This window comes from Periplaneta americana, chromosome 17, assembly GCF_040183065.1.
Source record: "Periplaneta americana isolate PAMFEO1 chromosome 17, P.americana_PAMFEO1_priV1, whole genome shotgun sequence".
Classification (NCBI taxonomy): domain Eukaryota; kingdom Metazoa; phylum Arthropoda; class Insecta; order Blattodea; family Blattidae; genus Periplaneta; species Periplaneta americana.
This window is the reverse complement of record NC_091133.1, coordinates 84,180,205-84,196,032: the sequence shown is the minus strand read 5'-3', so window position 1 is coordinate 84,196,032 and position 15,828 is coordinate 84,180,205. Positions and strand designations below refer to the sequence as shown.

General features: G+C 31.8%; 1 protein-coding gene across 3 annotated transcripts in view; it reads right to left on the bottom strand.

Moving 5' to 3' along the window:
* Positions 1-15,828, bottom strand: part of Calx (sodium/calcium exchanger 3) — a 730,262-nt gene that overhangs the window by 22,137 nt on the left and 692,297 nt on the right. The window contains exon 6 of one of the 3 annotated variants that reach the window (XM_069815499.1): positions 11,558-11,716. The exons of 1 other annotated variant lie outside the window; for it this stretch is intronic. In XM_069815499.1, coding sequence (XP_069671600.1) covers positions 11,558-11,716 — 159 coding nt within the window. Of the gene's footprint in view, positions 1-9,461; positions 9,621-11,557; positions 11,717-15,828 lie in introns of all 3 variants that reach the window. One more of the 3 variants, XM_069815497.1, reaches the window with a different exon arrangement.

Sequence of the window (15,828 nt, the reverse complement as noted above, 5' to 3'; positions counted from 1 at the left end):
CATGCGAATAGTTTACGTACAACATACATAAGTACAATGACGTACATGGTACAATATCTCACACAAGGACTGGAGTACCGTTTCTGCAGATAAGCTCTTTGAGAAAATCGAGAATTTTAGCAGTCAAAATGAAACATTAAATCAACACAATATTTATAAACATTCTGTTTTCCGTGTTATTTTGTTATTTTACGGTTGTTTTGTGTATCATATCCAGTAACAGATTTATTAAGTAAGTAACTCTTGAAAATATTCTGTAAAATAGAACTACCGGTAGTTGCTTGGAAATGTATCATTACTAATATGAGAGATAAACTTAATAATATTTCCTACCTAAGTCTTTCTCCCTTTAAAATTCTTGGTATAAGTGATTGAATTTTGTTCTATCAAAATTACCATTATACTGTATAATATATGGCCACAGCATTTTTCATATGATTATTCAAATTATAATGATTGTAATTTCAGTTTTAATTTATAGTTATATGAAGAGCACAGGGGAAAAAAACGTGGTAAGTCCAAAATTATTGGTTTTTCTGTTTTAGATGTCATGTAATAACTCAGCTAGTGTATATTTATGTAGTTTAACTGTACAGAATAACAACCTCATTAGTCGAAAAAAAAATTGAATAAAGAAAACCCAAAGACAATAAGAATATATTGGATTTTAAAACTTTTAACTTGCTCTCCTGTAAAAACAGTAAAACGTGACTTACCAGGTTTTTCTCCTATACTTTTCATATGAAATGCGATTAACTCATTGGTTATGATATACAGTCAACTTCTATCTCTCTATCATAAATTTAAAAATGGCTGATTTTAAAATAGTTATCTTTAAATAGTTATATAGAATAGTTATATTGAATAACTGCACAAAAAATAAAACTTATTCAATGTTGATATTTTTTTATTAAATTAATATTTAAAATAAATTAAAAAAGTATAATCATGTTTCCGATTTGTGAATTAAATTCTATCTAGAACTGTATCATAAATAAGCAGGTATAGTCTATTTTACGTAATGCATAAGTTACTGGTATTCTAATACTGATTATTAAGATATGGACATAAAATTTTGATCCAGTATTAATAGTTGTACTATGTGCATGTCATTTGCAAGTGTAGTAAAATCTACCTGTATATGTCTGCTGATCAATCTAAATAAATTTCGAGAGGAATGGTATTAGACTACATGTCAATGAAGTCAATAGGCAGTACCTACGCATTTAAGTTACATGTTACATTCGCTTACCATACTAGTCACTAATACTGTATATACGAGGATTGTTTGAAAAATTCATAGCCTGACACGGAAATAAACTAGGATTATTCTCAAACAATCTTTATTTCTCAACATAATCCTGCCTGAGATTCGCAAACTTGGTCCACTGGTGCTGCAATGCTGGTACACTCTCCTTGTACACAGATTCCTCGAGGTCAGCAAAAAAGCCTTCTGCTGCTGACGAACATTTCTCCCCAACCAAGTGAGTTTTGAGCTTTGGGAAAAGAAAGACGTCTGAGGGTGCGAGATCTGATGAGTAGTGCGGCAAAAATTCAAACCGTAGTTCTTGCAGTTTAGCAACCGCAATTGCAGACATATGAGCAGGTGTATTGTCGTGATGAAACAACACTTTATTCTTGGTCATACCCGGCCTCTTCTCGATAATTTTCCTTTTCAGTTGCTGCAGGAGATTTGATTAATATTCTCCGGTTATTGTTCTCCCCTTTGCTAAATAGTCAATCCTGATTATCCCATTACAATCCCTGAACACGGACGCCATAATTTTCCCAGCCAAGTGAACAGCTTTTGCTTTCTTTGGAGGTGGTGGAGAATCACTGTGCTTCCATTGTTTCGACTGCTGTTTTATCTCTGCTATGTAGTAGTGACTTCAGGTTTCATCAGTGGTCAAAAACCGCCTCAAAAATCGGGCGTATTTTTCTCGAATAGAACCAGACAATCCCTCTAAATTTGACATCGATGTGCCTTTGTTCTGGTAGTAACAAATGCGGAACCCATCTTATGGAGATCTTGAACATGTCCAAGACATTGACTAAGATGTTGTGCACCAGTTCAGTTGAGATATGCATAACCTCGCTAATTTCCCGCTCTTTCAGACGACGATCATTCAACACCATAATGTGAATTTTTTTCTACGATTTCTTTGCTTGTTGCTGTTACTGTACGTCCACTGCAGGGGTCGTCCTCCATATTCTCTCGACCATGTTTCAATAATGTCGCTCATTTTTTTACAGTCAAAAAGGCTGGAGGGGATTCCCCCAGTGTAGCATCCATGTATGCTTTAATTTTTGTTGGGCACATTCTCTTCTTTACGAAAAATTTAATGATAGCACGATGCTCGATTTCCATTTTTGCCAATCTGTTTGGCGCACTAACTTCAAAAGTAAACTACACAAAATGTATTGAATAGAAAATTATTATTTTTCGTGCTTAAACTAATGTAAAATGGTCGCTAACAATGGCGGCGTTGTTGACACTTTTCAATGCCATCTATGTGTCAGGCCATTAAATATAGATTTAACAATTATAAACCACAACTCTTTATTTAACATCCCGTTTAAATCCATCTCCTTATATTGTAGTTGAAACTACAGAGACTTTTCAATTGCCATCAAATGGTTGTTATTTATTTTCATTCATAGTTTTCTGCCCAAGGACAGGTCTTTCGCTGCAAACCCAAGCATTCTCCAATTTTTCCTACTTTATGCCTTCCTTTTAGTTTCCACATTCGATCCATATGTCTTAATGTCGTCTATCATCTGATATCTTCTTCTGTCCCAAACTTTTCTCCCCATTCACCATTCCTTCCAGTGCATCCTTCACTAGGCAGTTTTTTCTCATCCAATGATCCAACCAATTCCTTTTCATCTTCCTGATCAGATTCAGAATTATTCTTCTTTCACCCACTCTTTCTAGTGCAGCTTCATTTCTTATTTTGTCTGTCCATTTCACACTCTCCATTCTTCTCCATATCCACGTTTCAAATGCTTCTAGTCGTTTCTTTTCACTTCGTCGTAATGTCCATGTTCCTGCCCCATACAATGCTAATCTACACAAAGCACTTCACTAGGCTCTTCCTTAGTTCTTTTTCCAGAGGTCCACAGAAGATGCTCCTTTTTTTATTAAATGTTTCTTTTGTCATTGCTACCGTTCCTTTGACTTCCTGGCAGCAGTTCATGTTACTACTTATAGTACACCTCAAGTATTTCAAGCTGTCCATTTGTTCTACTGCATGGTTGTTATATGACTATTATTGAAGTGGTCAAATGAGGATGGTAGAGAAAATCAAAGGATACAGATGAAATCTGTCGCTTTTTCCATAGAAATCATGATTAAATCACAAGTTATAAAATGTCGGTATAAACCTACGTATTTACCGTCGTCTGTTCGTATGAAAGAACTATTTATTTTCTCTTTCGCTAATTCAGTCCTAAACTTACTTCAGAGATTTAAATAATTTATATGGTATGTGTATAGTATGTATTCGTTGGCGCAGTTCATTCTTTCCAATTTTTGTAAAGGTAAAAAACTGTATATGAGAATTTATTACTTAAAGTACTAGTTTTGTAACGAATATGATTGAGTGTGACGTAATTTAGATAGGGAAGAAATATGTTGATAGGTGCGGTAAGAAATATGTTGAAAGCACGACAATAGGTAAGTGGTATTAATAATGACAATCACAATTTAAACATATTTGATAAAAGTTATAAGACGCCAAATGTCGTGGTAAAAATGGAATAAACATCAGACACGACAAGAACACAATAATAATTTAGGTGGAACATAAATTCAACATGCATTAAGAGAAATTAAATATAAAGTGGGAATTGACAGAGGAACATCAAATCTTTAAGGAGAGGAGAACATACATAAAAGTCAAAACACAAGGAATTTAAAATTAGAGACATGTAAGCGAAACATATAAATACTCGGGGGGGGGGGGGATTTAAGGAATTTGTAAGGAAGGTAGACAAATAAAACGTCTCCGTTCTGCTTAACTGATATTAATTGTGGTTTGCTTGCAGTTCGTTACTTATATGTGTTAATTAAAACAAATTTTAAACCTTGCCTTAGATATACAGTATGGCAACTTGGAACATGCACCATAGGAATTCCAATGCTAAAATTTATATTTTGTTATATTAGCTCCCCTAATTATTATAAAAGAAAATGTCATTAAAGTTTTTTGTAGAGAAAAAAATTCTACACCCAATCATACCATTAAAAACAATTTTTGGCTGGGGATAAGAAAAATCTAAAAAATAGTACAAAATACTCCCGCCACAGAAAGTGCACTAATTTTTAATTCAAGTTAATCATAATTGGCATGGATTAGTAAAAACAAATGAATGCAAAGATATTGTTGTTTATGGTTCATTTGTTGATCTGAGAAAATGTATTCCATGAGAGAAAAAGTTAAAATTATTAAATGGTATTATATTGGAAATAATGCACATAGAGTATGTGAGATGTTCAGTGAGAAATATCCATTAAGACCGGGACCAAGTCATACAGTTTGGTTATTGTGTAGCAGAAAATGCAGGTTTATTTGAACATTTATTGTAATTTACTAATTTATCACGAAATAATGTAAAGATTGGTATTTTCATTGTTAATCTGTAAACAATGAATTCACATTGATGTCATATTCACTGTTTGTCCTTTAAATTTTATAATAACTGGTTGGATCATAAACTATTTTGTTTTAAACACAAATATCGGTTATCTTTGACCTACTGTAATTAAGTTTTCATTAAAGATTGTTATAATTACTTTTTAATATTAATTAATTCCATACACATTCATAATCAAAATAATAATTCAATAAAACAAATAGATGCAGATTTTGTTTCTCTACAAAAAACTTTCATGACTTTTCTTCTATAATAATTAGAGGAACTAATATAATAAAATATAAATTTTAGCATTGAAATCCCTACAGTGCGTGTTACAAGTCACTACCTGGTATACTTGTATGTGTTCAAGAAATCAAACAAAACACATAGCTATATTTTCAGTGATAAATGCTGTGAATTTAATTGTTCGTCAGATTTCTTTAGTAAGTTGTCCACACCAAAAAAACATAGATTAAACAATTTTATTAAAATGCTGATTAAAATCTTTTAGGTTACAGGATTAAAATAAAATCTTACAAAAGTTGGACCATTTTATGCGGTTATAAATGTGGGAGAAGACGTTAGCGAAGCTAGTGGTTTTGTCCACTTCTCAGTAATAGACTTATTTCACTTTTTGAGATCTATAAGAATATCAGTCCAAAATTCTTAAGATATTAAAATATTTAAAACACAATATATTCTTCAGTATTCATCTGAAAAACGTCTCAGATTATTTGGAATCCATACATATCTAATAAGATTCTCACATAACAATTTATTCTACATGTTTGAAGCTATGTGTAATTAATGTCCTTACGAAGGAAAACTAGTGAATTCTTTCTAAAGTCTTTGAAATGTTACATAACGTACTCTGAATCAGTATTAGACTAATCTTTACAGGAAATAAACATATTCTATGGCGGGATGATTATGGTGTACGCTGCGACGCAGTGTGTCTCGTGCTACAGCCATGCAGGCGTATCACTAGTAAACTAATGTCATCATCCCTCTCTAGTCTACAGATAAGTCACAACAACATACAAGGAGTGAACAATGGTTGTCTAGACAACCAAGCACTACAAACACACTTACATAGGCACAAATTAACCATTACAGCTTAATATTTCTTCTTGACATTTCAGATGTAATCAATTATATTATACCGTTCCAAGATGGTATCTTTGAAAGCCCTGATTTTATTTTTTATTGATTTTGTGTCCTCTTTTATAAAGTAAAGACAAGTGAAACAATCTATAAAATTATTATACATCTTAAATACTGCAATTAAAGATTTACTATCAGAATTGAAGAATTTGTACTCATATACAGTATTATTGTCTAAGACAAATAATAAAATATTTACAAATTATTGCCATTTGATATATAATTGCCTAATGTATGTCTGCCATTATAATAGAACATCTTTATGTTCTAATAATGAATATGAATGAAAACCTTTATTTAAGTCAATAATAGATGAGAAATGTTGCAAATGGCAATCTCCTAAAATTTATAATTTTCATTTTTTTATCGAAACCATAATTATAACTGAGGAGTCTAGAGTACAAGGTATATAAGTGATATACACATAATGTTGAGAAAAATGAGTTTAAAGTTAAGGGGCAATGAAAATTGTATGAAAACTCTACAATGTCTATTTTTGCTTACATATTGAGTCTTGGTCATATGAAGTAGTTCACTGCAGATTTTGAAGAAAATTTAGAATTTAAGATATTAAAAATAACCATTATATAATAAGATGTTGCACTTACATGTCTTGTGTTCCAAACAATTTTGCAGATTTAATAAGGGTAGGCCTAAAAATTAAATGTAAAAAAAAGAAGAGAAAAAAATAAATGTAATGTTTAAATTACAAAATACAATCTAAATTCAAACAATTTTAAGAGTAGGCCTATGAAAAGAGTTAAAAGTGTTTGAAGCATACAGAATATCCCAATTATTTTGCTTACCCAAAATAATTTTTTTCTCAGGTTCCATATGGAAAATTGTTTTAAACAAATTCGTTTAAAGTACAATGGGGAGTTAGTACTGATACTATGGGTATATCTTTCTTTTAACCTAGTTCATTAAGAGGATAAGAGTAGGTTAATGACTTGTTTTTTAATGGCACCATGTACTGTTTTTCAGTGAATCTTGTAATCTCAAAAATGTATCACAATGTCCCATTATATTAAACAAAACATTGAAGGGTGCAAAGATGTGGAACCCATAGTGTACAGCAAGTCCGAAGTAAACTGGTACTTTGCAGGATTTTGTAGCATTGCAATACCATCATTGGGCCTTATTTTATAAATGCTACTCTAAATGGCAGATAATGTGCCAGATTATTAAGAACCATTTTTCCCGATCTTTTGAAGGCCATACTGGTAAAACAACAACAACAACAACCAGTACCTTTGGGGAACAGAACAGTTATGCGGTACGAGCATGATAGATTCCCAGAACATAATGTCTTAATAAGAGCCCATCGTTTTATGGACCGAAAATAACCTGGTAGGTGGATTGGACGTGGTAAACCAGTTAGTTGGCCTGCTTGTTCTCCTGACATTACGCCACTAAGATCTTTTTCTTTAGAGAGTGGTCAAGGATGCTGTCTATCAAAATGTTCCAACCCCACCGGAGAACATGCAGCATCATATTATTGATGCTTTTACATCCATTTAGTAGGCAATGCTAGAACGATCTAGGGTGGCATTCATCCAAAAATTTTAATTATGTATTAATTTCAATGGCCACCACTTTAAGCAGGATATGTAAATGTTCTGTTTTAGTAGGAATATCAAAGTGCTACAAAATGCCATTTTCCTTCGGACTTGCAGTAAGTGCATACCGGTACACTATGTGTCCTGGGATAAACACCTTCCAATCACTATTCTTCTTAGTATTTTCTATTATTCCAAAATTGTAGTCACATTCCCTGAATGAGTTACAGATATTATGAATTTGTGATTAACAGTCTGAACATTGGTGTTATGGATAACATAGAGCCAGGATTTGAGAATGAAATGGCTCTTTCCTCATCCTCCTGCACGGTTGCTAAATGCTACCATGAGAGTGACAGATGTAACGAATTTGAGCATACAGGAAGCAATTTCTTTGCACCCTTTTGTCAGTTGACTTTCATTGCACATAAACAAAACTGCATTTCTATCTTTAAGTCCGTAAATGCCGAGAATAATAAGCTCTGTAACAGCTCGAAACTGGCGTTGAGAGCTTTTATTTTTGTACATCGAAAAGAAAGCAATCATGTAACATCCTAATGGAAAGAATGGGGCACAATGAATATAACTGCAACATATTCCTTGTGCTCCAAACCAAAGGGCTGACTGGTGAAGTAGTTTTTCTTTAAACACTAGTATTCAGCACCTGTTTGAGTAACACACATACTTTTTGTGCAATGAATAAAAGGAAGTTTCAGCTTCATTCTCCTGTCTTAACTCAAATATTTTGAAAAATGCACTTATACCCTTGTGCTTTATGCCCCTCAATTATGTTAGATATCACATACTGGTATTACTTAATCTTGAAAGAAGTACATCTTTTTAACTAATGTGACATAACATTAAACGTAAAAAAACTATGACAATGTTGAAATTTTCTTCCTAATATAAAAATAATTTTGCGTTAAGATTTTTTTTATTACTGTATAGTATATTTATAAACGAAATAATTGAGTTTTAAATATTTTTACAATGTTACATATATTTATGAAATTATAAGAAATGGATTTTTCAAGAAAGAATTGTAATCCTTCACTAGGAAATATGAAAATATATTACCATTACTTAAGTACCAGTAGTATATCGAGCTGCAATGGTTTTTTTCTGTAATTAAGGGAATAGGACTGCTATAAAAATCCTCTAGTTTTAAAGGGAATCAATTAGTTACGCCTGCTTCCTATTATAAACTGGAGTGATTTCTTATACAATCTCATCCCTTGTTTTCTAAATCTGCCATAACTTCCATCCAGTCAGACTACACGACAGACTCTTGGAATTGTGAGAACGATTTTCAAAATGGATATCGCAAAGTGATTTTCTGAATAATTTGTTTATAAATATTAATGCCAAAAAAAAAAAAAACATATGTGCTCTAAAGTTGGAGATGACTCTTCGTCATTTTATTAATAAATATCCATATTCAGATACACATGACCTACTTTAACAAAATTTTAAAATAGTTATTAATTTCTTTAGCCAGAAAAAAATATTTAGTAGAAATATAAAATTTCAATATCAATGTAACTATTATCTACGAGTAAAATTATGGAAGGAGATATTTTATTAGTAATAAAATTGAGTTCATGTATCTTAAGTTGAAGTTTACACTTTTTGGATTCAAAATTATATTTTTATCACAATTATGTTGAAGAAGTGAACTATCCCAAATTGAGAAAATTGCTGTCAAGAAAACCCGAAGTAAAACCTAGTCAATGTATCAGATCTTTTTTTCTGAGATGGTTATTCTTCGTTCAAAAGTTTGACTAAATTTATTAAGTCTCCATTCCTATAGATTTGCATACAAAAATTATCACAGAATGAGTATCCTTACTGGAGGCTTTTTCTAATAAATTCAAGAAAAAAACGAAATTCGAAAATTTATAATGTGTATATGAATACGAAAACTAACCAGTGGACTCTATTCTTAAGTTCCAAATGGAAAACCGCTCTCAATATTCGACTTCATTAGTATCGAGTAATCGAAGAGTGGTGCATTGGAGTAGTCCCAAACTGAAGTAGCTGCTATTGGGATTGCGGGGAAAGGTTGTTGCCATAGTTGCGTGGAGGGCCCGGTTGCCTTACCTGGTACACTTGTACCGAGGGCTACAAAGGCCACAGCAGTGACGGCGTCCTTGAGGCCCACCGTACAACCAAAGTGAGATGCGACATCTCCAATGACGGCCGTCAGACAACCAATTCCAATTATCGACACAACGAAACATAAATAACCGTCAAACAAATCTGGGGAGCAGAAGACGAGAGAAAAAATGAACAAGACCTGAGCAAAACTTAGAATGAAATACAGAATTGGTAGGAAAAGGTACAGTACACGAGACTGAACTTTAGTGCTGAGATTGCCTGCAGTGAGAGCATGCACAGAGGTATGTAGATAACATCATGGTGCAGCAGAAATGAGAGGACAGGACAGGGAACAGAAATACAGAAAAGTAATCCGACACTCCACTGTCAAAATGATCACATTGTGCATACTTCAGTTACATGTGCCTGCAGACCTTCCCAACATCTTACCATCAGACCAACATGAGTATGTCCCAGAGTACAGAGTATATTCTCCCCCTACCCCCCAATCTATAGATGAGTTGCAAATTTTTAATCATTTATGAGTTTTATTCCTAACCTTTTAATCTGGTTGTACCAATGACATGAATTCCTTACTCCTTCTATGTCTTTTGCTTAGATCATTACTAACAAAGTCTCTCACAGAATTCGGCTGATAGCACAAATCTAACTTAAGTTTACCATTAGCAATTTTCCTTGTATCTACTCTTAAATATTTTTTTAAGGAACTTTCATAGTTCAAATTTATGTTACAGGTTAACTTCAAACTCATGTGTAATGGAGAAAGCTGTTTTCCTAGTGAATTAAAACATAAAGTTATTACGTTTTTCGTAATAGGCATACATTTCTAATTCTTTATTCCATGTAAGAATTTCTATACCGATAATGATTTGTGAAGAATCCTTTTGGCTTCTTCTAAAATAATGTGACCTTTAGGATTTGTTAAATATAAGGATGTGAGATGTTAAATAATTGCCAGGAAATCGTTAAGCACAATAGGCAGTGTAATATTTTATAAAATGTTAAAAGAAACGTTACTTTATATCTCAGGTGGAGTACTTCATCTGCGCAATAGATTGATCGCATTCTCAGATCTTGAATTGGGAAGGTCTGCTCAACAGTGACATTTTTCAAAATAAAATTACACTGGGTGTTCCAATATCTGTTATACACAAGTGCCGTGTCTTCTGTCCAAGGCTTCAGTCCTGAAATCTTTATTCATTGAATGATTGATTTAGCAAGTGAAAACAAGAACAGTAGTGAAAATAACAGAGAACTTGAAAAAAAATTAAGAAGTGAAGACGTGAAATAGTGAAGACAGCGCCATGACATTCTCAACATGGCGAACAGGCGTCGGTCGTGCTGCCAAAGCTTCTCTGAAGGTATCCTTCTGTGCATCTAGGTCTGTCCTACAAAACTAATAAAGATGAAATGTACTAAATTGAAAATGAAGCAGAAAGTTAATAGAAATATCGTAGTCTATGTACAAGAAGTCGAAGCATTTTGTAAATGTCATATTTTAAATTAGTTTTATAAATTATAGCTCTGGAAAACCAAATATTACATTTACATAGCTAAAGCAAAGTCGTTCTCTCTTTTTTTATGCTCTAACTTATTTTATGATTTGAATAATATTCCAACACCTATGTTATGTAAGCATTAAAAATATTCCGATCTTGTTGCAATGAAAGAATTTATAATATAAAGCAAGTTTCATGACAGTACAACAAAAATTTGCTTCGTTGGTATATAGGCTTAGAAACATTCGAAGTACGTGCAATTTAGAATATGCTAAAAATTTGTTCATGTTAAATTTGTGTGATGTCACTGTATTGTATTGTAATGCAATATTGCGATTTGATTAAAACTAAGTGTAAACACATTTATACGTGTTGTAAGACATATCAACAAGACCAGTGACAAAGCTTGACATTAATTTGTGAATTGAAATCATAATGTGAGGTTAAATTGCGGACTTGGATTCGGTCGATGTGCAAATGTTGTTTGACACAGTGCAATGATTTGTACCAACGAAGCATTATTTTCTGCTGTATAAAGGCAATAAAATAGAAGAGTTGAAGCAGGTCTCAGGAAGCTACCTGGCACACTGGTGCCCAGGGCAACAAATACGATGGCCGTTACAGAATCCTTGAGGCCAACCGAACAGCCGAAGTGAGATGCCACGTCTCCGATGATTGCTGTCATCATGCCGATGGCGATGATACACACTATGAAAGCAACATAGCCCCTGCCAAACGCTGCATTTGGCAAACATAAAAAACACAATAATGTTATTTATTCAACTTTAAACTCTGACACACAAATGGATAATATGCCAAATCAAAACCACAAAATTAACTATGCACATATTTATGATAAAATAATATATGAAATCAACAATTTGTGGTATATTAATTAGAAATTACATAGAATATCTTTAAAATGTACAAATACAAAGTGCAGTTATATTTACAACATATTTTTGGTAAGAAATAAGTATCAGTATAAGCTATGTAAACATATAGACTTTATATATGCCAATTGATAACTAACAGTAAGACTGCTTCAATCGTTCCCTTCTGCAAGTTATAATGACCTTGCAGAAATCTTCAAGCCCTTAAAATCGATGCTAGGATTTGATTTATATTTTCCTGATTCCAATGTCAAAGATTGCAGCAATGTCACATATTTTTCTCTAAAAGCAGGAATGGTCTGTAAATTTTGCATGGAGCCCTTTCATTGAGGTATAGAGTTCTTTCAAGTATGACACTGAATCTCTGCTTTTGCATCACTTAAAAAAAAAAAAGGCATACTTAAGAATTCTTTCATCCTTAAAAAATTAAATGCTGTCGATTGGGTTTGAACCCATGAGCATCAGATCATGGTGAGTACTTGACTGAATATTTTAATAAGGGAATTATACATAGATAGAAATTATCTTATTCGCCATTTATTAGTTGCCAAACACTGGTTTCACCAGCTGAAAGCATCATTAAATAAAATCACCATATAAACTTTCCTAAACAGTTCATGACTAGCGTTTGGTACTAAATTAAATGTGTGCTGTTACGTAGCTCTCGTGATATGAAGTAATTTCTTTAACGAGGCATGCCATGTTAGCGTGTCTACATAAAAACATGAGAAATTAATGAATTTATTGACTAATAAGATATATTTATCATCTTGTAATTTCTTTATTTAAACATTGTTGACGTAATACTAGCATCAACTACGGTATATTGTAAAATAAAATATTTTTATAAAAAATTAATAATTACAAGCTTATATAATTAAATTTTTCTCTTATTTTTTGGTAGATACAATTACATAACTAAGAGATTTTTTTTTTTTCATAAACTAGATAATTTCTTACATATCTATTGACATTCTTTTATGCTAAATTATTTTATGTGAATTTATTCCAAGAGTCAAATGATGTTACCAAAAACTAAATTTCTTTCTAACTCAATGTTTTCTGTAAAAACACGATATATACACACATGCACGCACACAAATATACAATTCTATTAAATTTAGCCTATGTAATAATGTCTTCCCACAAAGCTACCAGTACACAAATCATCTGTAGATTTTCTTATTTCTTCAACAATATAAAGACAATAGTGAGTGAAAATAACATTGCCAACCATTAAGTACAGTAGCTACATTAAATTACTTTAGAATCGCTGTAAAGTATTTCGAGGATTGATCATACTTAGTACAAATTAATACTTATATAATGCATATTACTGCGTACAAACAAGATAAAGATGTGTAACCTCGTGTAATCCTCTTCAGCTGTGTGAACAATACAAATAAAATAATTCCTTCTGAAATTTAAATATGAAATCAGTAAACGTACACAGGAAAGTGAGTTTAAAAGTTTCACATTAACATTACAAAAAAGATAATAATAAACATGTTCAGTGATTCAATTGTAGAAATACCTGTAACATAAGAAAATTAATAATGAACACATTTTATTTTAAAATGAGAAACACTATCATTGTTGAATCAAATTTCCAAGTAAAATCAACATATTAAGTAATAAATTTGTATTAATTTTCGTACAATTAAACATATTTACATTTTGATCTAGTTTCAAATATTTATTATAAAATTTAATATTCATACTTAGGCATTAGGCCCATAATTGATTTCGTTTTCATTAACAGACCATTTGTATGATAATACTAACTAAATTATTCTAGAACTCACATCTTAGATATGCTGATAAAGTGTGACGATACATTGCAAGTATACCTTTTAGTAAGTATCTATTAAGTGGTTCTTTACACTTCTAATGATTTTATTTGCATTATGTATAGTCAACAGATTTTATATCTGGAAGAAAATATTTACAAAAAAAAACTTTATTTACTTAAAATTCCGAATAATTTCAAATTGTAAAGAGGGACTGGTAACTGTCAGATGTTTGGTCTGTTTACACAAACAAATGATAAATAAACAAAAATATGGGTACTATATGTATTAACAAAAAAACAATATTTTGCACTGTGTATGAAGGTAAACAGCACTAATAAGCACGACAGAAATAGAGAATGAATGAATGTGAGATCTGTTTCCATTCCAATAGTCTACAGTTTCAGAAAATGGAGGTACGGTAAAAAGTACGCAAGCTTTTACATTTTTATCAGGGGCGTATTTTGCGGGCTACCGGGGCTACCGGCGGTAGCCCAAGGAAATTACAAAAGAAAAAGTTTATAATATAACATAATGTAATAATTTTGTATTATTAGTTTTACCATAGTAATTAAAATTAAAGTAATTGTTAGATATATTTTGTGTAATAATAGGTCAGCGGTAGCCCAAACCCTTTAACCAGTATACGCCACTGATTTTTATAACTTTTCTTGGATTACTTTGTAGTGTTAGGAAATTCAACCCTAACAGTAAGACTTAACAAGAAACAGTGAACGAAACTTAATGATGAAATAAGAAATTGTGATACATTTTTAAGTACTGTACCGGTACCATTTTTGGGAGGAAAGTTCACGTTAGCCTAATCACATGTTAACAATATGGCCATTGGTGTCGCAAGAGCCTCTACAATCTGCAAAATGAAAGGAGATAGCTTATAAAGAAAGATACAAAAATATTCTACATTTCTTCATTTAATTCTACTTATTTTTTAATTTATTACTCTTTCTTACGTTCTACAATTCGATGGTGTTAGGGTAAAGGGAGATAAGTCATAAAAATGAGTTTAGAGATAAATGAAAATTAAACATGAAGATGGCCCATAACAGGCTGAAATATGTTAACCAGGTACGGTAAAATTTAACACGAAAAATACATATAATACATATTCCGTGGGAAAATTAAACTAAGAAACCTGATTGCAAATAATTTTTTACACAAATAAAACACGTCAAATGCTAGTATTCTTTTGTTTTTTGCACACCCACTTGCAGAATTTAGTTTTCACTTGGGGAACAACACACAATTTGCACAAAAAATTACTTAACCCTCTTTATCTGAATACTATCAAATTTATATTAGTTTCCCCATTAAGAAGACAGGTAATGATCGGTAGTGATGGTGATGATTTTGGTGAAAATGATAATGTTGAGAGTGGTATAATAATAATACCAATAATAATAATAATAATAATAATAATAATAATAATAATAATAATAATAATAATAATAATATTATTATTATTATTATTATTATTATTATTATTATTATTATTATTATTATTATTAGGATGCTAATGGTGAGGTGGTACCAATGGTGGTGGTATTGATAACAGAGTAGCTGATGTTATTGTTGCTGCTGCTATTGTTGTTGTTAGTGTTGATATTTATGATGCTGATGATTAGTTTATGTTAGATCTGTATTAGCGGATAGAATTTCAAGCATTCATGGCGTGTTAATGATGATGTTGACGATGGTGATAAATGCTTAGAAATTCTATCAATAAGCTGAACAGTGGCAATCAATTTTCTTTTCTTTTAGGCCTATATAATTTTAAATTTGTTTCTCCTGATTACGGTGGAAGTATTAAATGGCAACGAATCTCTGACGCAGGCTGTCAGTGTAGACGTAGACATGACATGACAAGTGAGATGAGAAGAAAATGAATTAGTTAACAAGATCGAAATATTTTGTAGGTTTTGAGAGATCACAGATTTTGCGCTGTGTAATGTACTGACATAGAATTACATTTGGAGCGAGTCTTGATGTTAGTCCACCTGTATGTAGGCAACAATTTCACACGACTTCTACAAGTAGCATATATACAGGAGCTTTCGTTTACTGCACATGTGCAGTGTGTTGTATGCGAAACTTAAACAATAAGGGAACTTCAAATTTTATCTGTACATAATTAGAAATACATTAATTC